The 22,462-nt window shown below is 46.7% G+C and overlaps 1 protein-coding gene across 2 annotated transcripts in view; it reads right to left on the bottom strand.

Annotated features, from left to right (window-relative positions):
• Nucleotides 1-3,592: 3,592 nt before the first annotated feature.
• The window catches only part of PBX2 (PBX homeobox 2), a 37,510-nt gene continuing 18,640 nt past the window's right edge, over nucleotides 3,593-22,462 (bottom strand). Inside the window, exons 3-9 of one of the 2 annotated variants that reach the window (XM_054978979.1) lie at nucleotides 15,343-15,587; nucleotides 11,409-11,599; nucleotides 9,952-10,087; nucleotides 9,563-9,707; nucleotides 9,089-9,177; nucleotides 7,651-7,737; nucleotides 3,593-5,203 (exon numbers count right to left, since the gene is read on the bottom strand). In XM_054978979.1, coding sequence (XP_054834954.1) covers nucleotides 5,111-5,203; nucleotides 7,651-7,737; nucleotides 9,089-9,177; nucleotides 9,563-9,707; nucleotides 9,952-10,087; nucleotides 11,409-11,599; nucleotides 15,343-15,587 — 986 coding nt within the window. In that variant the 3' untranslated portion in view covers nucleotides 3,593-5,110. The remainder of the gene's footprint in view (nucleotides 5,204-7,650; nucleotides 7,738-9,088; nucleotides 9,178-9,562; nucleotides 9,708-9,951; nucleotides 10,088-11,408; nucleotides 11,600-15,342; nucleotides 15,588-22,462) is intronic. The other variant, XM_054978982.1, reaches the window with a different exon arrangement.

Below are 22,462 nucleotides of genomic sequence, written 5' to 3'. Positions count from 1 at the left end.
TCACACTTTTGAAAAGTCCTCTAAACTTCTGTCCTCCTGAAAAACACCACATAAAGTGATTTTAGGCAGCCTCCATGCCCTGTAGTAGTTATATTGCAGGAACTATCAATAAGCCCAGCATTTCTAAAATCTGCCTTTTATCAGCTGCATGGCAAGCAAAATTTAAGCAGGTGCAAATTCTCCTGTCATACAAATAATGTAGTGATGGGGGGGGGTCCCTTTGCCACAGAGTTTGTACCTGTTAGATAGCTATTAGAATAATGGAATGCTGCCCAATTTAAAAGTAGGCAAATCTAAGTCCCGCGGAGAAAATATCTCGTGTGGTGGATGAGCTTGCTAATTTGTGGCACAGTTTCTCAGAAGGATATCGCTCATTGCTCCTGCTCATCTAATGCTAGTTTTTGTGAAGAAACTGCGTCAAATCTGAGTTTGGGTACCAAACAATTACTCCTACTACTTTTGTTTTAAACCTTAAGGAATAATACTTTAAAAATATAAATACAACCTGGGAATTAAAAATAATAATAAAGCAAACTGGTCAAAAATTGACCAGCTGAAAACCCTTATTCACAGCCAAATCCCAAATGGCTGCTATCGGCTCTTTGAAGCCTCTCGCTTGCAACCTGTTGTGGTGGTTGCTCCATGAAGCAAGCTGTGGGAAGCAGCGCCTCACAGAACTGAGCAGTTAGAGCTGCTTTACAAAACATACAGGCACAATTCTGTATGTTGAGATAGCTACAATTCAAACGTCTCCGTACCATGCACTGCTACTGTCTTAGTGAACTGAGCAGTGGAGAGCCTCGTGCGTCAGAATGGTATAAAGTGTGGTTAGGCATCTGTCATTAGAAGAGGCAGAATCACTCCCCGTTCTGTTCCAAAATGAATCCCAGGGCAAAACTTGTCTTCAGTTTTATAGAAGAAATAATAATGATAATAAAAGCAAAGGAAATCTAGAGCAAAAAAAAAAAAGCCCAGACCAAATTAAATGGCCACTCACACAATGAGCCCCCCCCTCCCACCCTCCATTTTTGTCAAGGGGAACAGGGCAGGTTGAGGGGCTTCGCAGCACAGCCCCCCCCCCCCCCCAGGGCACACAGAGGTAGCAGGTTCGAAAGGTCTCTGTCCCAAGTCTCTATTGGTTTTCTTGCGCCATGAGGTAATAAAGCTATTGGACTGACTAGCATGGAGCCCTCCTATGATCAAAGGGGAGACCAAGTGAAAATGTCCGTGTGGGCTTGCGTTGCTTCTAGTTCAGTCTCTTACGCCATCCAAACTCTTGTGCATGTCATGTTCGAATCCCTCCAGTCTTGGGGCTTTTTCACTGTGTCTTTTATTTTCTTCCACAATCCATGGCCTTTTTCACATTCCTTCTCTTCATCTTGTTTTGGTATCTTCTCAATCCACAAAAGGCTTTTCTTCCTAGGTCAAATGTCATCATCCTTTTGTGGCTAAGATGCCATCCGTTTATTTCTATTAGCTCATTCCTACACTATATTCCTTACTGCTATGCTTCAAATCCCCTCCCCCCCCCCTTCCTCTGGTTCATAACCTCTTTTTGCAAGTTTGTTTTCACCCCTCTTGTTCACCATTTTTGACATCAGGTTTATTTTGTGTCACCCTCAGTTAATGTTTTCCTTCCATTGTATGTCTGAGTTGGCTTATTGATCTCCCTTTCTCATTCCTGCTTTTCCACCAAACTGTATCCCTTGCTCCTCCCATTTTCAGTACCTATCCTTGTAGAGTCCTCCATTTTGTCTCTCATCACCTGTTCTTTAGGAGTTTGATCCATTCTATCTGCCTCCTCTAACTTCTGTCTTTCTCATTTGGGTCATTCGCCCACCACACAAACTATTTACGCACTCGTATTTCTCAGGCCCAGTGGAAAAAGTATCATACCTAATTCTGGAATTGCCCTCTGACTTTAGTACAATGTTGGGAACAAGTTATATTTCCTTTCCAAGGTTTCTGGGATTCATTGGGGGGCTGCATGGAAGAGAGCTCTAAAAATGGAACTGCCACAAGTAATGGTTTGCTCAAATCCTGTTTTTCCGAGATGCCTTTCGTGGGGCTGAAGGAAAAATGGAAGCACAAACTGTACAAATGCTTTAGAGCTTTTCTGCACAATCAGCTTTTTTCACACAAAAATGCACATCTGCTACTAATTTTATGCACCGTAAACATGTCTTCCCTCGTTCTATTGGAAGGACGTCACATTGTAATACATGGTCCTTTGGAAAATGCAGTTTTCCTGCCAGATAACACGGTGGTGTCTTAACCACCTTTAGGGAACCCTTTTCATATCAACTTATCTAATGAGAAAACAATGTCTGTCTATTTTGGACTCTCTGTACCCTGTACCGATTTCTAGAGAATGTTCTAAGGCAGGCATCCCCAATGTGATGCCTGTGGGCACCATGACACCTGCTGTCACCTTTCTTGTAAGTAGGTGGGGCTAGATAAGGCTTTCACCCAGCAGAGCTTCTGATTGGCCAGATGGATTATTAAAAATTGCTTTGGCAGCAGCTGGCATCACAACACCAGAATCTTCATTGCATGACTTAAGATAAGCTGTGTCCATGCCAGAAAATATTTTTAAACAATGTATTCATTTTAAAAGGCATCCTTTTAAGCAGAGCTTCTGCCTGAAATGTTGATGAGTTATGCATAACCTCACTCCCTGATGTTTTGTGGTTAGCTCCGCCTCCTGTGGCAGCCATTTTGTGGTAGTGCTAGCCACCCTGTGTCAGAATTCCAGTGGTGCCCATAGGATAAAATAGTTGAGTACTCCTGTTCTAAGGCAGCTCCACTCAGTTCACATGCTGTAGCTAGCCAAAGCTGTGGAGCCCTTGTATTTCTCTGTGTGAACAGAGAGCTTAACCACATGATACGTTGCCCTCAGGTTCAACTCTGAGTCCATCTAAGGTCCTTCCAAGCCCAGGTGTGCTGAGAGTTCTCAGGTAAAAGATACCCAGGTGCACAGACGTCCAATTCAGATTGGAACCACTGCACACAAGAATGAGGGGGGCAGTTAAGGTTCCCCTGGCACTGTCTGACTGACAGCCTTGGTGAAATGGATGTCTACTGACGGGCAAGACCTGAGAATGGTGTACAGCTAGCTCCACATGTGGGCCCTAAAAGACACAGTTTACTGAGGCTGCACTTTGCAAAGGAATTGCGATAGCAGTGGGCAAACTCTGAGTCGCAATGGCCCTCAGGGGGCTCAGGCAGTTGTTCCTTGCCCTGGTGAGATCTTTCTTTTCCCCACTAACTTGTCAAGGGCTGCACCCTGAACCTGAGACATTTCATATGCAAAGCACAAACTTTACAACTGAGCCATGGACACAGCCTACCTCTTATGTCTCAGTGGGATATTGTGTTATTCAGGGCTTTTTTTCAGCAGGAACGTGGTGGAACGGAGTTCCGGAACCTCTTGAACATGGTCACATGGCTGGTGGCCCCGCCCCCTGATCTCCAGACAGAGGGGAGTTGAGATTGCCCTCCGCGCCGCCAAGCGGCGCGGAGGGCAATCTCAACTCCCCTCTGTCTGGAGATCAGGGGGCGGGGCCACCAGCCATGTGACCATTTTCTCCAAGGGCAAATCACTGAGTTCTACCACCCCTTTTCCCAGAAAAAAAGCCCTGGTGTTATTGCGGATGGGGGCCTGCCCAAGCATACCATGCAGTCTGTGAATTTGGCTGATTGTGCTTCATTTGATGAGACAGAAAAGCCTCTAGATTGGGAGTGTGATGGAGAAAATGAAAGGAAATTACAAATTAGAAAAAATGAGAAGTGGCAAAAAAAATTTCAGAAAGAACCTAGACAATAAGAAATTATTGCAACGGGGTAAACTGAACTGAAGAGAGGAAGAGAAGGAAGAACAGAAATCAGAGACCTAAAAAAAGTGTAACTCTCAACCATAATGGGAAACAGAAGACACAGCCGTGCTACAGCATGTGAGATTTGAACTGAGCTTGGCTCCCTTCGTCGCTTGGCTGCTCCCCTAACTTATTTTTAAGCTATCAGCCCAGTCAGTACAGAAGGAGATAAGAAATTTGTGCTTATCAACATTCCCCCCCTACCCAGTACCTTGATCTGCCATCTTCAAAACCCACCACCACTGTCCTGTGATAAGATGCCATCTGTTCCACTGTCTAACAGAGGAGTGCTCTCTTGACCCGACGGAGCTTCTTTTTAAAGACGACACCTCTCAGAGACATCCCCTTTCCCATTCAAACAGTGTCCATCTTAGATGCTCCCGAGAAACGATGCCTGTAGAAATGCACATTGGATTCTTCGCCCTAGGTAAAAATATCACCTTGGTTCCACAAAATCTTTCATCAAGACTGAGGAAAAGCAGTATCTTTTGTGGGATAATGTCTTTGATTACCACCACTGGAGGAGATCTTATCTTGGGTCTGGATAGGGTCCACATCTCTGATTGTTTTTCCTTTTTTTCATCTTGACATGAAGAGACCACAATTTGCCATCTTGGAATCATCCCGTCATGGAGAGATGCCAACTGAAGCCTTATTAGGCAAACGATTTTGACCATCCTACTACTGAGTGACCCTGCTGTGTTGCCATCTTGAACTGCATCCCATAGTACGCAATGAGATGCCACCTTGGGTCCTCCTCAGGCAGGCATTACCTATGAGACTGCTCCACCAGACGCTATCAAGTTGCAGGTACCACACTGGCTCGTCTCCCCCCTCCCCAACCCCTCCAACTAGATACGCCATTTGGGATTCCCCTTCCCTCCCACCCACCACCCACCGATGTGACTATATTGGGTCCCCGTCACCATTTCTAGAGTTGCATCGTAGTTTCTAAAAGGCGCCATTCAGGATCACGGAAAGGTGACCATGCCGGGCCACAATGGTTGCACCTGAACGATCTTCCCCATGGAGTGCTGCCACCGTGAATCCCAAGCGGTGCCACAATGGATTCCCTCCCCATCCCCTTCCTGGCACTGTGATGCAGTTATTCCCTTGGCAGAGAAGAGGTGGCTTTCCCTGCCCAGTCTAGCTTGGCACTGGCCTTCTCCCCTGGAGCCAGGAGGGACAAGACAGGTGAGCTGGGGGGGAGAGGGGAGGCGCATGGCAGAACAGGATCAGTTGGAGGTGTCGGAGTGGACGCTGCCAGGACCTTCTGTTGGGGAGGTCACGGAGGATGGGGTGGCTGCTTCTTGCCAGCCACCGTTGGCCTGGTGAAGAGGAAGAGAAACAATTGGGAACAATTCACTCACAAACAACATCCCACCCTCACAAATCCCAACTGACTGCATACGTTTTCCTTTTCCAGGAGTCCTAGATCCATACCACTCAAACCAACCAAGGGGCCTCCCTCCCTCCCTCGCACACTGTGAGTTTTTGAATATCCCAACCCTATAAACCATTTTTTTTTGCCACAGCCACCATTCTCTCACATACCACCAGAGTACTTAAGGGTGGGGCTTTTAAAAAAAATCAGCAAGTGCTAGAACACAATAATATAAAAATCTATTGTGACTATTGGCTAGCACTTCTGCATTAACAGCTTTTATTTTTTTTACAAAGCCCTTTTCATTGCAAAGATATATGGGGAAACTACACGGAGAAATATCATAAAGGAGAAGCAGCCTACAGGCTCCACTGCGCTCATTCTCACGGATCAGTTAGCCTGCTCTTATCTACTGTAGAGGATTCCTAATTTTGACATCCAAGATTCTTCTACAGCAGAAGGAAGAAAGATGTCTGTGTTCCAAATACCTAAACAGCTTTCTGAAATCGGACTTTATGGAGGCACACCACCAAGTCCTCTGAACATTAGGCAGTACCACAAAGTCCAGCCAGAACTGATTCTTATGCTCAGCATGCTTTTCAGAATAATAACCCACACCTCTGCAAACACACTAACTCACAGGCCAAAACACTGCGATACAGGAGAACTATGAGCAGATATCCCAATAAAATTTCCCCCTTTAAACTTAAGCAGCCATGTGGAGCTGCTAATTTGATTAAGGTAACAGGACAGAGGAGTGCGTTTAGTTTTCCTCAGTGTCACGGGATGGAAGAGTTAACACCCCAATTTCTAGTGCTACTTTCCTGATCAAGTTGCAGCTGATTATAAAGACATGGGGGAAAGAGTGAGAACTTCTGATCACAGATCTCCCACATATCTGTTCCGGCTTAGTCTCTAATCGACCTACTAGGATCATGCAATAAAGCTGTTCCTGGTCTGCTGAAAATTCACACTCAAGGTGTGGAGAATCATAAAAGTGTGTTTCCTGAAGGGTTTTTTTTAAAAAAAACCTTTTGTACATAGCTAGATGTCACAAGGAAAGGTTCTAGCTAGGACTGTCACCATGCTGATTTCACATGACTGCAGAAAAACACAGAATGTAAAATTTCACTTCCTGGCACTCCCTCCTTTGGTTGTTAGACTTCAAATAGGTGAAACTGCTTGAAAGCATGAGGGAAAACCTGCTGGAATCTCAAAAGCCATCATCGTGGCTGAATGCAATTTTAAGAGGCAGTACAGCAAGGTTTTAATTCTCTTGCCACTGCCACAACTAACACCATCAGGATAAATTATGCAGCATAAGACCACGTGTGGATATCTGCTCAGCTCCCAGAATTCAGTTTCCCTAGGTGTAGAGTCTGAATTGCCGAGGTGTAAAATCTGATTTATTTTTTTTAAAGCACGGAGTACACAGAGGACCGGTTCTCGCTTAGCCCTGGTGTTCTCTCTCTCTCTCTCTCTCTCTCTCTGTGTGTGTGTGTGTGTGTGTGTGTGAGAGAGAGAGAGAGGGAGGGAGGGAGAGGGAGAGAGAGAGAATTTTAATGGAGGGGAACATTCAAATATGGAATCTGACTCCTCATGCGCAATCGTACAAACCAGGACATATTTTACTATACAGGCCTGCTGCCTGTATAGTCTGTTGGAGACAGAGAAATGCCCAGCTTCCAAACCCTTACCCCCTCCTTTCGCTAATTCATTAGACCCTGCCTCTGTGTGTGTAAAATGCCATCGAGTCACAGCACACTTATGGTGACACTCCCCCTTGATGAGGTTTTCAAGGCAAGAGATGAACAGAGGTGATTTGCCATTGCCTGCTCCCACATAGCAACCCTGGCTTCCTTGATGGTCTCCCACTCAAGTACAAACCAGGTCTAACCCTGCTTACCTTCCAAAATCATCACTCTCTCCCCAACCACATACTATATCATCAGGAAGTGTACATGTCAGCCCCCGGTCTCTGACTTAGTACCCCATGGGTGGATCTTGGTGCTAGTTTCCCATCCCTCAAACTTCAATCCTTCTTCTAAACAGCCCTGGCTCTTTATCCTTTGCAGTAAGATGGTCAAACTTGTACCTCGGAGTTTTACCAGTTCAGAATACAGGAGGGGTCTCACCTGATGGAATGTTCTTCATTTATAATAACAACACAAAACCCCAAACCCTCCCAGAATCCAAAAAGAAAGCAAGATCGAGGAGAAACTAGGCTACAATTCTCGAGGTCTAGGATTTTATGTGGAAGGAATCTTTTGTTTGTTTGGGGACAAAGGGACATTCCATGATGGGGGGCGCCTTCCCCCTCAAGTCTGAAGACCAGTCAAAAGTTTGTCATCTCAAGGAGAATAAGCCCTTGGTCACCTGACATACACTCACCCTCATTTCTCGTGGGCTGTACATCTGGCTGGCAGCCATACTGTCCCCGTAGCCACCTGGCCCCATGGAGTGACGCATCGATTCCACCTATTAGTTCAAGAAAAATACGTGAAGGGCAGTGTAACAGTAACCTAGGAAGCATACAACAGGAAGTGAATCCAAAATGCATCTTTATGTGGAGGAGGGGGTTCGCCTGAAAACCAAAAGGTCTTGAGAAGGGACTGGCAACATAGAGTTATTTAGGAATATGAGCTAAGAATTTTAAGTAAGTCAACATTCTGCACATCCTGGGCATGCTCAGTCCTTACCGGAACATCATCTATTCTTCTGGTTCATTTGTGTGTGCGAAGTGCCATCAAGTAACACCCAACTTATGGCAACCCCATAGGGTTTTCAAGGCAAGAAACATTCAGAGGTGATCCGCCATTGTCTGCCTTTGCATGGCGACCTTGGACTTCCTTGGCGGGTCTCCCATCCAAGTACTTCCTAGGGCCAAACCCTGCTTCTCTTCCAAGATGAGATCAGGCTAGACTGAGCCATCCAGGTCAGGGCCCTGGTTAATTTACAGTCATATTTTTCTGCATACCTGGGGTGTCCCCTAAATAGGCAGAAACCTTTGTTACTGGTAACTTTGTGACCATTTTCTATGACACGTGGTGATCAATTTGCTTATTTCCAGCATGCCAGCTTCCTTTTTTGTTGCTTGTTTTTTTTAGTTAAGTTAGAAAGAGGGAATTAATTTCATAAACCAAAAACTGACATTCGTGCGCCCTAGCTCTCTGCCCTACAAATTACCCTTTACCATCTTCAATTAAAATTGGCCCCTACAAACCTGTTGATTGGTTGGACGGGTCTCGTTCTAGTTAGTGATGGCAAATTGTAAACTTGAGTAAGGGCACGCATGTTTCCTTCCAACAATGAATGTCGATGAATCAGTTTTATTCTACCGAATAAGCGTGCATCCCTGTGTTATTTTAAAAGGGCAGATTTGAGGTCGGGGGTGGGAAGAATAAGGATGATGCACACCTTTCAGTGTGCCTCCATTTGTAGATCTCATTACAGAAATGCTCTGCTGCCAAGCCAAACAGCAGCCATCTTGGATTTTGCGAGCCAAATCCTGGGTCCTTTCGATGAGATTCATATGAGCCATTATCATCACAAGAAGAAGTAACAGCAATGGCCCATAGGAAGCGAGTCAAATTATTAGTCGATCAAGGTCAGTATCATGTACTCTGACTGGCAGTGGCGCTTCAGGGTCTCTGGTGGAAGTCTTTCACGTCGCCTCCTACCTGATCCTTTTAATTGGGGGTTCTATGGATTGAACCTGGGCCCTTCTGTGTGCCAAGAAGAGGCCCTACCATCTCCTCAAGGGCAGCCCTTCGACGCAGTCCCATAAGAACTGAACCAGCTTGGTGGCTGGGGGGGCGGGGGGACTGACCTGTGATGTAGGATAGGAGTCCCCATTCAGGCCTTGTAGGCCCATGAACATATCCCCGGAGCTGGAGAGGTTGAAGGATCCACCAGAGCCTGTCAGAAAACAAAGGAAGGGGTAGGGGGGAAGACAGCAATAGGGTGAATGGGATGGAATATACAGCTTCCTCCAGCAAGTCAAAAGGTTATACCACTGCAAAGTTGAGTAGTTGGGGAGCAAGCCCAGAGAATTTGTCTGTGGGAGGAACCCCTGGCTACTCCATGCCCAACAAGGGGGCGCATGTGCTGGTGCAAGGGGGGCACCTAGGTTTTTCTGCAGGCAGCAGTCTGTTGGGGACGGGGTGGGACAGCTGGTAGTGGAGGGCATCTCCCCGGAAACTCCAGCGCCTGGCAGAGAGGGAGTTCCATATTGCTCCAATCCCAGCAAGGACTCCTGCACCAACATGGGGTGTAGTGGAGTTTTGGGGGGGAGGGGAGTTACCCGCGGAGGAGGGGGTGTTGGGGGAGTCGCCCCCACTCTGCGCGGCGCTGACAGCCGTTTTCACGGCGTAAATATTGGCTTCCTCTTGGAACTTGCCGATGTTCTTCTTATAGCGGATGCGCTTGTTCCCGAACCAGTTTGAGACCTGGAAGGAGGGAGGTGGGGGAGGGGAGAGGGAAGGCGGGAGGAAGTATCAGAATGGAGGAAGGGGACGTGGATGGGAATGAGGGAAAAGAGGGAGGGGGTGGGGAGGGGAGGGGGGATTATGTATCGACAGGTCAGCCATACCAACAATCCTTTCCCCACACCGCCAACCCTTTGCCCTGATCTTCCCCGTAGGACCTGTTTAGCGCAGCCTCAGGACTGCCCCCCACGAACGCCCCTGGTACCTGTGAGACTGTGATGCCGCATTTCTTGGCAAGCTCCTCCTTGGCCTCCTCACTGGGATACGGGTTGCTCAGGTGCGAATAGAAGTATTCGTTCAGCACCTCTGTGGCCTGTTTGCTGAAATTGCGTCGCTTCCGCCTGCCAACAGCAAGAAAAACGGGAAGTAGAAGAACGTGAGAACAGCAGAGAAAGGGGAAGGGGTGGGAAAGGAGGCAGAGAGAAGATCCGGGTGAAGGTGGAGGGGCAAGAGATGGACAGGGGAGCAAAATAAGGTCATGGAGGCAAGGAGAGGGGGCGAGAGCTGAGCTTTATGTTCAGAGAATGCATGTGGTACAGTGATAGTGGAGAGTGCCGTCAAGTCATAGCTGACTTATGGTGACCCCTGGTGGGGTTTTCAAGACAAGAGACTAACAGGTTTGCCATTGTCTGCCTCTGCGACCCTGGTCTTCATTGGAGGTTTCCCATCCAATTACTGACAAAGGACAACCCCGCTTAGCTTCTGAGATCTAATGAGATTAGGCTCACCTGGGCTACCCAGGTCAGGGTACAATGCTCCTGGCACCATACAATTCAACAAAGCCGTATGTGTTAGAAGGAGCTGTGGCTCAATGTGCCTGGCACGCAGAAAGTTGCAGGTTCAATCCCTGCCATCTCCAGTTAATAGAATCTGGCAGAATCAGGTGGGCAGTGGGTGATGGGAAAGACCTCTAGCAGAGACCCTGCACAGTCTCCCAGGTCCTAGTCCAATATTTTAACCACAATACTCAAATAACTCAAGCTTCTAGCCATTATGATGGCAAAACATGTGGACAATGTCTCCTGAAATCTCAGGAGCCAGAAAGTTGGCTGAACAAGAATCCAGTATCTGGAGGACAGGCATTCGGTGCTCTTTCTAGCTTCTTGCCCTTTTCCTAGCAACTCCAGAATAAACTATACGAAATAGCAACCATAATAGAATATATTATGCAAAATAAGAGACTTTACACAATTAACATAATTTATACAAGGTAATAGAATTTAAGTTTCCTTGATAACAATTTTAATTTTATTTTAGAGCCACACTCCTACTCAAACAGTTTTTCCTGATATACTAGCTTTCTACAGGCAGGGAAGGAAAGTCTTTTTAATGTGAAAATGCATTCAACTGTATGATCCCTTGCCTAGGGATTTGATGTATGAGCAGCAGGATGTCTACCATGAGGGAAATGTTGACAGATTGGGAGGAGTGTCTGAAGCTACAGTTGTCAACAGGTCTGGAAAATAAAGGTCTTAGGCTAGCCCTTTAACAGAGGCTTAAAACAATGTTATTTGCCAGGGAATATTATTTCCCTCCCTGCCATGAAACGCTTCACCTGCTGATCTCCACACATTAAGCCTCTAATAAAGAGACAGGGCATTTTTCTCTGAGCCAGCTGGCAACCCTCTATACGGTGGCAGGATGCCACGGGACATGGCTCACCTGGCATCCAGGAAGCGGGAGCGCAGGATCATGACAGCCTCACACGTGCTCTGCTTCAGCTGCATCTGGATAGAGCTGAATTTGCGATGGATGATGCTGACCATACGCTCGATCTCCTTGGGCGAAACGGGGCGTGTGCGGCTCTGTTCCCGAAGCAGGTTCATCACGTGTGTTGTGAACTCGTTGCAGGCCTTAGGGGAGAGGAGAGGAGTGAGGATGAAGGTGAGTTAGAAAGAATACAAAACTGGACTTGCAGACTCCAGCGTGCCAATCAGAACTACCTTATTCCGAAGCCCCAAGACGCTGGGAAGTCACAATGGCAGATGCTTTAATCCCCGCCCCACCCTGTAAATTGAACACAATCTGATTCCATGCATCTGTGCTTATTTATTTTATATCCCATTTCTTAATTATTTGTTTGTTTGTACTCTGTTTCTTCCCAAAAGAGACCTAAAGTTGCTGAAAACGTTTTCCTCTTCTCCAATCACAAAACGATGAACTAGGTTCAGCTGATTGTGTATGACTGGCTCAACGTTATACAAGCAGAGTGGGGATTTGAACGTGGGTCTCCCAGACCCTAGTTTGACTCTGATCTCTCCACTACACTGCCTTCCTCCCCAATGAGATCCCAAATTATATTGTTCTCCCTTCATCTACCTTATCCCTCACAAAAACCCTGAGAGGTAGGAGAAGCTCAAGTGTGACGAGCCCAAGACCACCCAGCCAGTTTTCATAGCAGATTGGGGATTCGAACCCAGTTTCCTCAATTCTAATCCACCAGTTCAGCCACTATGGTGTGTGTTGACACTTTAAAAAAAATCCATCAAGGGGACTTGTGCAGTGGACTGTAGCCTGAAAAGAGAGGCTCCCTGAGAGCCTTTGATGACGGCATGAAAAAGACTCTTAGCAATATTGTACTTCTATTGATTGTAAAAGCTGTTTTAGTGCAGCTTTTTAATGCTTATTTAGCCTTGATGAAGCCTGTACTGCTATGTTGTTTATGTAGGATAGCTTGATAGCCGTGCTTTGCTACAGTATTTAACTACTTTAAATCCAGTTATAATACCTATGGGTAGACTGGGAGGTGCATTTTACCTCAGGACACATTCAATGACTCCCAATAGCAACTGTATACTGTTTAGAATGTGGGGGGTGAGGACCAATCAGGCCACATATGCAAATGACCTCTGTTCCAACTATCTCTGGGGTGTGGGAGTGGATAGGGTGTGGAATGTTGTGAGCCCCAATCAGCCCGCATATACAAATGACCTTGAATAGCTGGCCCAATCAGGGAAGAGTGGCCAAGCTGGCAGTGGGCGGGGGTGCAAGCCGGCAGCAGCCTGCCAACCACATAGAGAAGCTGTATCCCTTTGGGAAAACACATTTTAGCCCTTTTTAACTCCTTAGGGAGCTAATTTCTTAAAATCCCTTCTTACTGGGTGCTTACATCACAAAAGGAATGTTTCCCCCCAAATTTCATGTTTCTAGGTCCAGGGTTTGGGACTGGGCATTGATGAGTCAGTCAGGACACTTGTCTTTACATATATATACATTAAATTGTTACAGCTTTCATGAGGGGGGAGCTGTTTGGAGGGAGAGGGCGGCACAGTAAGAGTGATGCGCCTGCAAGCCCCAGTGGAGCCAGGGCACACCACCCTTGGCAGAGCTAGGACAACGGGGTGAGAGCAATGCGCCTGCCGCCCTGCAAGCCCCACTGGAGCTGGGGAGCGCCACTCTCGGCAGAGCTGGGGCGACAGGGCGAGAGCAATGTGCTCGCTGCCCTGCAAGCCCCACTGGTGCTGGGGATGTGGCGGGAAGAGTGAGCCCACCTGCTCAGCCCTCCCTGGCTCCAATCCCCGCCCCCCGCCTGCCAGCCCTCCCCAGACCCCTCCTGCCTCTCAGCCCTCCCCAGACCCCCCTTGCCCCCCACCTGCCACTCAGCCCTTCCCAGACCCCCCTTGCCTCCTATCTGCCAGCCCTCCCCAGACTCCTGCCTCTCAGCCCTCCCCAGACCCCCTTGCCCTACCTGCCAGCGCTCCTCAGACCCCTCCTGCTTCTCAGCCCTTCCCAGACCTCTCCTGCCTCTCAGCTCCCCCAGACCCCCCTTGCCCTCCCTACCTGCCAGCCCTTCTCAGACCCCCCTGCCTGCCTGCCAGCCCTTCCCAGAACCCCCCCCCCCCGCCAGCCCTCCCCAACCCCTGCTTTCAAGAGCCCGTTGTATTTATTTGCACATATTTGCACAACGGGCTTTGCTTCTAGTTAAGTAAATAAATAAATACATGCCTGGAAGGCTCAACCTCTAACTCCAGAGCTTGAGCTGTGTAGGAATGGGCTATAGTCAGAGGCAGCCCACCCACAAGGCAGCTCTAGGTAACTGTTTAGGGCACCAAAGGGCAGGGAAGCCCTGTAGCGCCCCCAGTCCAGCTGGCACCAGCTGGGCAGCAGCTCAGGGCTCACTCACTGGCCCCGCGAGCTGGTCAGTGGCTCAAAGCATATCTGGGACGGATGGCTTAGGGCACATAAAGCCCCTGAGCTGGCCCTGGCTGTAGTTTCTCAGTGATGAAAGAAAATCACTCTCTGTGTTTTCAGGGACATTCTCCGTTCTTACTACTACATATTTTCTAAGGCTGACAGGCTTAACCCGCAGCAGTACCACTAGAAGTCTGTTTCTTTAAAAATGCAGTTTCCATCCACAGACTGACTGCCCCTTGTACACAGACCCTTAGTTATCCCTCAGCACATTTTCCTACTCACAGTAAAGCATTACAAGAATGTTTTCCCACCCTTCCATTATGTGTTTAAGGATGAATACTGCCAATTAGTAAGAATACTAATTGGCAGTAGGGATTTGTGAGTAGAGAACATAGACTCAAGGGGGAAATAATTCTTCCTGATCAGATAATCCAGGAAAGAGGGGGTATTTGATTATTCCGCTTTCTTCATTGATTTTGAAGAATTACTTGATTTTCCAATACCTAACCCCTTAGTTGCCGTGACCTGGATGGCCCATGCTAGCCCGATCTCATCAGATCTAGGAAGCTATGCAAGGTCAACCTGATCAGTACTTGAGACCTCCAATGAAGACCAGGATCATTATGCAGAGGCAGGTAACGCCAAACCACCTCTGAACGACTCTTGCCTTGAAAACCCTACAAGGCTGCCATAAGTTACCCCTGAACTGACAGCCCGTTCCGTCACCAACCCCTTAGTTATTCAGCTGGGTCTCCAAATTTCCCTTTCTGCATTTAGGAACATAAAGAGTTTTCTTGCAAAATCACACTGAAGTCCATCTAGCCTCACTTTTTGTTTCCACCATCAAAGGTAGTTCAGTGACTGAGTATGTGAAAGACCTCTATCAGGACCCTGGAGGGCCGCTACTAGTTTGAGTAGATAATACTGATCTTGACAGACCAATGGTCTTCTAGAGTTGCCAACTCTGGGTGAGGAAATTCCTGGAGATTTGGGGGGTGGAGCCTGGGGAGGATGAGGGACCTCAGCAGGATATAATGCCATAGTTTCTAATCTCCAAAGCATTCATTTTCTCCAGGGAACCTGATCTCTTGACATCTGGAAATCAGCTGTAATTCCAAACCCCCAGATCCCACCTGAAGGTTGGCAACCATAGGTCTTACTCAGTATACAGGTATCTCTGGGAAGTCCCCAAGAGCAGCATGAAGACAGAATGGACTATCCCCTTGTGCTTATCCCCAACTTAGTATCTGATAACAGAAAACCTCTGTACATGGAAGATCTATTGACCTGCCATAGCTTTGAAACAGTCAAGCAAACTTTATTAAGTCAGTGACTATCCTTAGTACATGTATATTTAGTGTTGGTGTTCCTTTAAAAAAAAAAAAGACATTCCCCTGGCTTTTTCTTCCCATTTTTTTTTTAAACTGAAGAGCAATGCCACGAGATAAACACCAGCTCTCACCTGTTCATACTTCTCCAGCTCCGAGTGGTAGATCTGGCGGATCTGAGAGAGCTTGTTGCGATAGTCAGAGTGCTCGATTGAGTTATCCGGAGATACTCCTCCTGCTGCTGCCGCAGCTGCTGCGGCAGCAGCCGAACCACCACCCTTCTCGGGGCCAGCCACCCCCTCGGCAAGAAGCATATTGTCCAGGCGCATCAGCTGGGGGTCCACCGGTTCTTCTTCCTGTGAACTTCGGATGCTCAGTCCTAAAGACGGGGGAGACGAAAGAGTTAATGGGTCAGGCCCCATCCAGGCATACACACATTGCCCTCTACCTTCCCTGGTGGGCTTCCCCTCCCTCCCCTCCTGGAGCCTCCTTCCTCTTTTGTCGCTTGGCAGGAGACTAGGTCACTGCTAGGTCGTTGCCATGACAACCGAGGGCCCAGAAATGGGGTGGCGATTTTTGGTGCACACAGAGATACGGTGGGCAGCAGGGAGGGGGGGAGAAGGAGAGTAAAGAGAAGACCCACCAAAAGCAAGGAAAGAGGAGCCAAATTAGCTTTATCGAGAGTAAACAGGGGGGTGGGGTGCAGCACCCACAGTGCCTCTGGCCCTGAGACGGTCACCCTGGCTCTGCTTCTCTTTGTTTAAGAGCAGCTTGACTCACAGGAATTTACTGGGTGAAATTTTTCCGGGCACACAGAACAGGAAGAGGAAAAGTTTTGCCTGCTACATTTTCACAGCTGACGGGCGTAGGAATGAGGCTAGTGACAAAAGGTGGCAAGCCTATCAGGGAGTCCACAGCCGGCATCACAGCACTGTCAGCTTACTATGAAACAAATGCAAAATAATCAAGGACAAATTGGATAGGGTGTGTGGGAGGGGGTTACAGACTGACATGAGCAATAGGGGTATAAAGAAGGTTGCCAAATGGTAGGGGGGGTGGGAAGCGGGTCGGCCTTTTCTTGTCCCTTTATCTGAATATCAACAGAAAGAACCAACAGATGAAACTTTTGCTGGCAGATGCTTGTTAAGTTTGATCACCTGTGAATGGCTGCGGAGCAAACTGTGGTTAAAGGAGCAGCTACCGGGTTCCAAAGTTGGCAATTTTGCTAAGTCTTAACTGGTTCTGTAAAATACTCTCACGTGTTCCCAAGAGCCTTCCCTTCCCTCCAAGCCAGATGGCAAAGCAGGCCTAAATTAAGTTGTGGGTCCAAAAGTAAGTCTAACCCACATGACGCACAACAGTGCGCAAGCATCTGAGTTCATCAGAACTCTTCTTCGGGCTGATGTTGCTGCCCCCCAAGTATAAAAAGAGTTTCGGGAACAGAGAATGCTCACAATGTGATGGGACCTGAAGCCGAGGAAAATATCCCCCACACCCTGTAATACCCACTCTTTAGCATGAAGCTTGGCAGAAACGGAAGGAGGCTGGAAGAGTTAAAGCCCCCCCCCCCGAGTCATTTTAGAAGCACAGAATCATAGAGTAGGAAGGGGCCTTACAGACCATCTAGTCCAACCCCCTGCCCAATGCAGGAACAGCCTAAAGCATCCCTGACAACTATTCATCCAGTCACTCCTTGAAAACTACCAATGAGGGGGAACCCGTCACATCCCTAGGCAGCCAATTCCACTGCTGGATTACTGTTAAGACAGTTTTGGTGCCTGAGGCCTAGAAACCAAACTGCTGCCCTCCCCAGACGCGTGCGCACACACGGAGGCCTGGCTCAAATGTAGGTGACGCAGGAGAGACAGAAGACGTTCCCTGTGCAGCTTTGCACACACCCCTCATCTTCAGCCCTCAGATTCTACCCGTTCAGTACAAACAATCGAAAGATCTGTGTTACCCAGGCAGGTGCCGTGCTGGTGTGCTACCTTTGCATATGTAGCAGGATTGTATGTGCAGCAACACAGTTTAATTCAGCACCTGGCTAATGCAGGCATACTAGAAAGAAATGGTTGTTGTTTATAATAAATAAAATTGTGAGGGGAGCCTACAAAGAACTGCAAGGGAAGGAACAAGTGGGAAGTTTTCTCTCCAACCCAAATTTTCCTCCTCCAAGATATTATGAGCTCTTAGGGACTCGAGCAGTTCCCCCATCTCACTTCCTTTTTCTCCTCTCTTAAGTGATGTTCAATTGCTTTTAACATTTCTTGCTGCTTAAAGTAGCATCAGTAGCATTTTTATTTTTAATTTACAGGCTAATATTGTTCCGCATCACTGAGGAGTCCTCAAAGTGTCCAGAAATCCAAACCTCCTGTAGGGGCCATAGGACTGCCAGTCCCCTGGTAGGGGTGCGGGAACCCTTGCTCCCAGCCTCTGTCCCCCACTGCCAGTCACCTGGCTGGTGGGGGGGGGAGGTGCAAGGATTGGGCCTTGGGGACAGAAAACCTCCTGAGCTAGAGCACACCAGGTGCGCTTCTACCAGGCTTGATGGCATCACTTCCTCTGGCTCCTGTGAAGCGTGAGAGCACTTCACCCACCGCCGAGTAATGTTGTCATTAGGGTTACCAGCCTCCAGGTAGTAGCTGGAGATCCCCCGGAATTACAACTGGTCTCCAGGCCACAGAGATCAGTTCACCTGGAGAAAATGGCTACTTTGGGGGGTAGACTCTATGGAATTATGCCATGCCGAGGTCCTTTCCCTCCCCAAACCCCTCTTTCTCCAGGTTTCTCCAGGTTTCACCCCCTAGATCTCCAGGAATTTCCCAACTTGGAGCTGGCAACCCTAGTTGTCATGCTGTATTGGGAGTACTCTCACACTCTGAGTGGGCCCCAAATTGGCCCTGTGTAAAGTGCGCACATGCGCTCCCGGGCCTGTGAAGAGGAAAAAGAAGGTGAGTGCCCCCCCCCCACTGGGAGGGAAACGGACCTAGCATCCCTACTTCCGGAAGTGACATCATCGCACCTGCCAGGAGCACGCACTCATGAAAAAAGCACACCAATAAGCACCATGTTGCCCCCTCCCTTACCAGGAGGTTACGGGAACATGGCAACCCTAAGAGGCAGCCCGATTTTTCTGCCTCAATTGATAGGCCCTCAATCATTAATTTTACTATTACAGGAAATAATAATTATTTTTGTTGACTCTGAATACATTCTGGATTACAGATACAGTAGTTTGAATACATTCCGGATTACAGATACAGTAGTTTGAAGCCGAAAAGGGGAGAAACATTTATAAAAATATGTATTCAAATTCCTTATAGAAGTACCCCTATAAAAGTCTAATTTCAAAAACGAAATTTTAATCTCATTTGTGAGAAATCTATATAATACTTTCCTGCATGTTCAAAGTGCTTCTTATACATTATTTAAGCAACCCTTACAACAATTATGTGAGGTAGGCCAGCAATAAATGGATGGCAGGGAAAGGGGAATCTTTTAGCAATGGCACTTCTCTCTAGGAACTGCTGAAAATTCTACAGTAAAACCATAGAGTTTCTGGTGACTCCTAGACAAGAGTAACATTCAAGTTTTTCCTGAAAGTGATACCAGGCTGTCACTTGTCAGTGATTTAATTTTTTTTCTTCCTACCAGTACTCCAACAACTGGTGAGAGAGGAAGATTTTTAATCTTTTAATTGCAGCGGGAACTGGGGGGACTTCTGCACTGGCAGAAACTTGGTACCCCTAGCCAGTATTATTCTTTCTGTATTACAGATGAAGGACTAAGAGGCTTGACAATGTCCACCTAATGAGTGTGTGGCTGAGCCACGATTTTTAAAAAATAATTTAAATCCTTTTAAAAATTATTTTTAAATTATCTAAATTTTTTATTTTTAAGATTTTATGGAAATAAAATAAATTCATGAGATGTTCGCAATCACAATGAAGGATGTTCACAGTCACACACTTAGCCACTACTCTACCCCTCCCTGTGACTCACAAAAAGATAAATGTTTTCAAGCAGGGGTCATTTCATAGAAAAAGAGCTGGAGGAACTCATTAGCATAACTCATTAGCATATGCCACGGCCTTGCCATCACCAGAAGTGTGTCATTAGCATAACTGATTTGCATATGCCACACCCCTGACGTTACCTATCCTGGCTGTTTTGGACCCAATACTGGCCATTCAGGGCCAAAATTGGGCCCAAAATGGCAAAAAGGGGCTGAAAATGGCCGAAAGGGGGCCCAAAACGGTCAGGATTGGGCCGCTGCTGAGTGGGAGAATGATCTACCACTCATCAGAGGCCCGATCTGGGCCGTTTTGGCCCCAATCCAGGCTGAAACAGGCCCAAAATGGCCAAGAGTCAGGTGGACGGGGCCACCTGACATGTGACCTCTATGGGGAACTGCCAGAACTGTGTTCCTGCACGTTCCCCCTCGAAATGAGCCCTGTTTTCAAGTGTTGTGAGAAGCAGAAAGCACTACCTCTTTTTTTAATATAACCCCTCCCCCCAAAACACACACACACAGAGCTGAAAGAGACCAGGCTTTTGCTTGTATAAATTCAAGTTAGAAAGATGTTTCCACTTAGTTTAGCCAAATACAACTACCGCATTGCGCTTTGATTTTGTCAGGTTCAATATATTTGATCACTCTTATTTCCATTAGACTTTGAAGCTGGGATTCATTAAAAGCCACTCCAATCATAGATAAAAGCCAACCAATCACGGTATAGATTTGGCAAGCAGATAAAAGCACTGAAAGGAAGAAAAACCCATATGATATTCTCAAGTCAAATAACTTGTGCTGACCCCGGGCCTGGGGTGGCCTACACATTTAAATTAAGTTTCTATCCATTTTAACATTCACTTTCAGAGAACTCGCAGACTGAAGTAGAATAGCTATGCCTAACGTAACAATAACATATATATTTTAATTATTTTAACTTTGATTTGTTTTGGTCAGCTTAAATTTGTTTTCATTTCTACACTTTCAACGGTTGTTACCTACTCAGAGGCTAAACTATAGTTGGAAAAAAGTATTCAAAGAAGAGAAAAAAATAAATAGATCAGAATAGTATGTATGCATGTATGTTATTTATAGTCCACCTTTCCCACTGAGACTCAAGGCATAGCATTAGCAAGAATCCAATACAGAGTTGAAGAAATGCTGAAACAGAACATAAGCAATTCTAGGGCTGACATAGGAGCACATATTTAAAGCAACAGGTAGTACATAAGGCAACATAGCGATGAAATCTACAGGTGAAGTCTATGGTTCCTAACTCAATAGCAGAGCAACTGAGACCCCTCCCTACAATACAAATGGCTTTTTGAATAATTCAGTTTTGCATCTTTTGCGGAAAGCTAGGAGAGTGGGGGCTCTCCTGACCTCCTCAGGCTGGCTGTTCCACAGGGAAGGGGCCACCACAGAGAAAGCCTGTGTACGGGCTGCTGTTGATTTCACCCATAAGACTTCCTAAAATCAACTGCTATTGAGACAGTGGTTTCAGAGAGGCCCCACTTACCATGGGGTACACAGATATAATTCTGTATGAACATAGCACATTTTGAGCAGTTGAAGCACATTTACTCCGTTTTATTCAAATTAACTCTTCTGGCCAAGAGGAAGGTAAAGGGAAACCAAGTCTGCATATCTGCTGCAGAACTGAGTACTGATTGGCTAGGGACTATGTGGTGGTGAACCCACCCTTCTCCCCTACTCAAAGTAGTTTTTCAACTCTTAAGGAATGGTTGCTTGTGTTTCATTTAAAGTAAGTACACAGATTCACTGTACATAAGATTATTCTACTCATTAAATTGCAAGCACACACAAAAAGGAGTAGACAGCCTATCTGAAGAATGGGTAACAGCCCAAGACTGGCCAGTGGGTTAGAATTCACATCACTAATAGGTTTGAATATCAAATGTATTTTGAAGGCAGAGAAAAGCTGGGTTCACCTTAAAGAAGAAAAAATGAGGGCATAAGAACATAAGAACATAAGCAAAGCCATGTTGGATCAGGCCAGTGGCCCATCCAGTCCAACATTCTGTCACACACAGTGGCTAGAAATCCAGTGCCATCTAAAGGACTGTCAGTGAGGCCAGGACACCAGAAGCCCTCCCACTGCCTTCCTTCCAGCACCAAGACAACAGAGCACCACCTCCCCACAAAGAGAATACCATCTATCTCCTGTGGCTAATAGCCACTGATGGACCTCTGCTCCATATATTTGTCCAGTCCCCTCTTGAAGCTGGCAATGCTTGTAGCTGCCACCACCTCCTGTGGCAACGAATTCCATGTGTTTATCACCCTTTGTGTAAAGTAGTATTTTCTTCTATCTGTTCTAACCCGACTGCTCAATAATTTCATAGAGTGCCCACGAGTTCTTGTATTGTGAGAAAGGGAGAAAAACACATCTTTCTCTACCTTCTCTAGAAAGGGAGAAAAACACATCTTTCTCTACCTTCTCTGGGCGATTCCTCCTTGTCATCTTAACACGTTATAAGGAATTATGAAATAAACAAAACAATAATCCTAATTCAACAAAATGTGCACAGCCACATTTCAAAAACCATAAACTTGTTCACGATTCCTTCAAAAAACAATAAGAAACAAAAGAACTGAGTGACATTCCAGCCTCTCTGACTTAATAAAGCTTCTAAACTTTCCCATCATGGCAAAGACCCATTTTTAAGGAACATTTGTACGCTCCCCATGTCTTTTAACTCTCTGTTCCCACTGGCCAAACAGGTTTTTCAGGTTTTTTGAAACAATATGGATTGTTTATCTTGCTGTCAGATTAATTGCGCTTCTATGATTTTAAAAAAACCCTCTATTTATAAGCTGCTCTGAACTTTGGATATGCTGGGCAGACATTTTAAAACAAATGCATACAAAAAGATTGTTTGTACACACTGTCTTAGCAGCCCTAATAGCCCAGTTTGGCCTGAGCTCATCAGGGATGGGAGCTAAACAGGGCCATCGACAGCCAGAACTTGGATGGGACACCACAGAGGAAGACTGGAGTCACCACCCAGAGGAAGGCAATGGCAAACGACCTCCCTCATCTCTTGCCTTGAGCACCTCATGGCTGGGAAGGATTGCCACAGCGACTTGATGGTATGTTCTTCTTCTTGTTGGAGCATCTGGATACAGCCAATGGCTGACATACCCATACAAACAGCAGGGGCGTGCTTGTAAGCACCCCTCCCTTTTATGTGAAAATTGATGGAATAAGAGGTTGAAAA

The sequence above is a fragment of the Eublepharis macularius genome, chromosome 4 (assembly GCF_028583425.1).
Source record: "Eublepharis macularius isolate TG4126 chromosome 4, MPM_Emac_v1.0, whole genome shotgun sequence".
In the NCBI taxonomy this organism is placed as follows: domain Eukaryota; kingdom Metazoa; phylum Chordata; class Lepidosauria; order Squamata; family Eublepharidae; genus Eublepharis; species Eublepharis macularius.
Note: the sequence above shows the minus strand (reverse complement) of the source record. Positions and strands in the feature narration are given on the sequence as shown.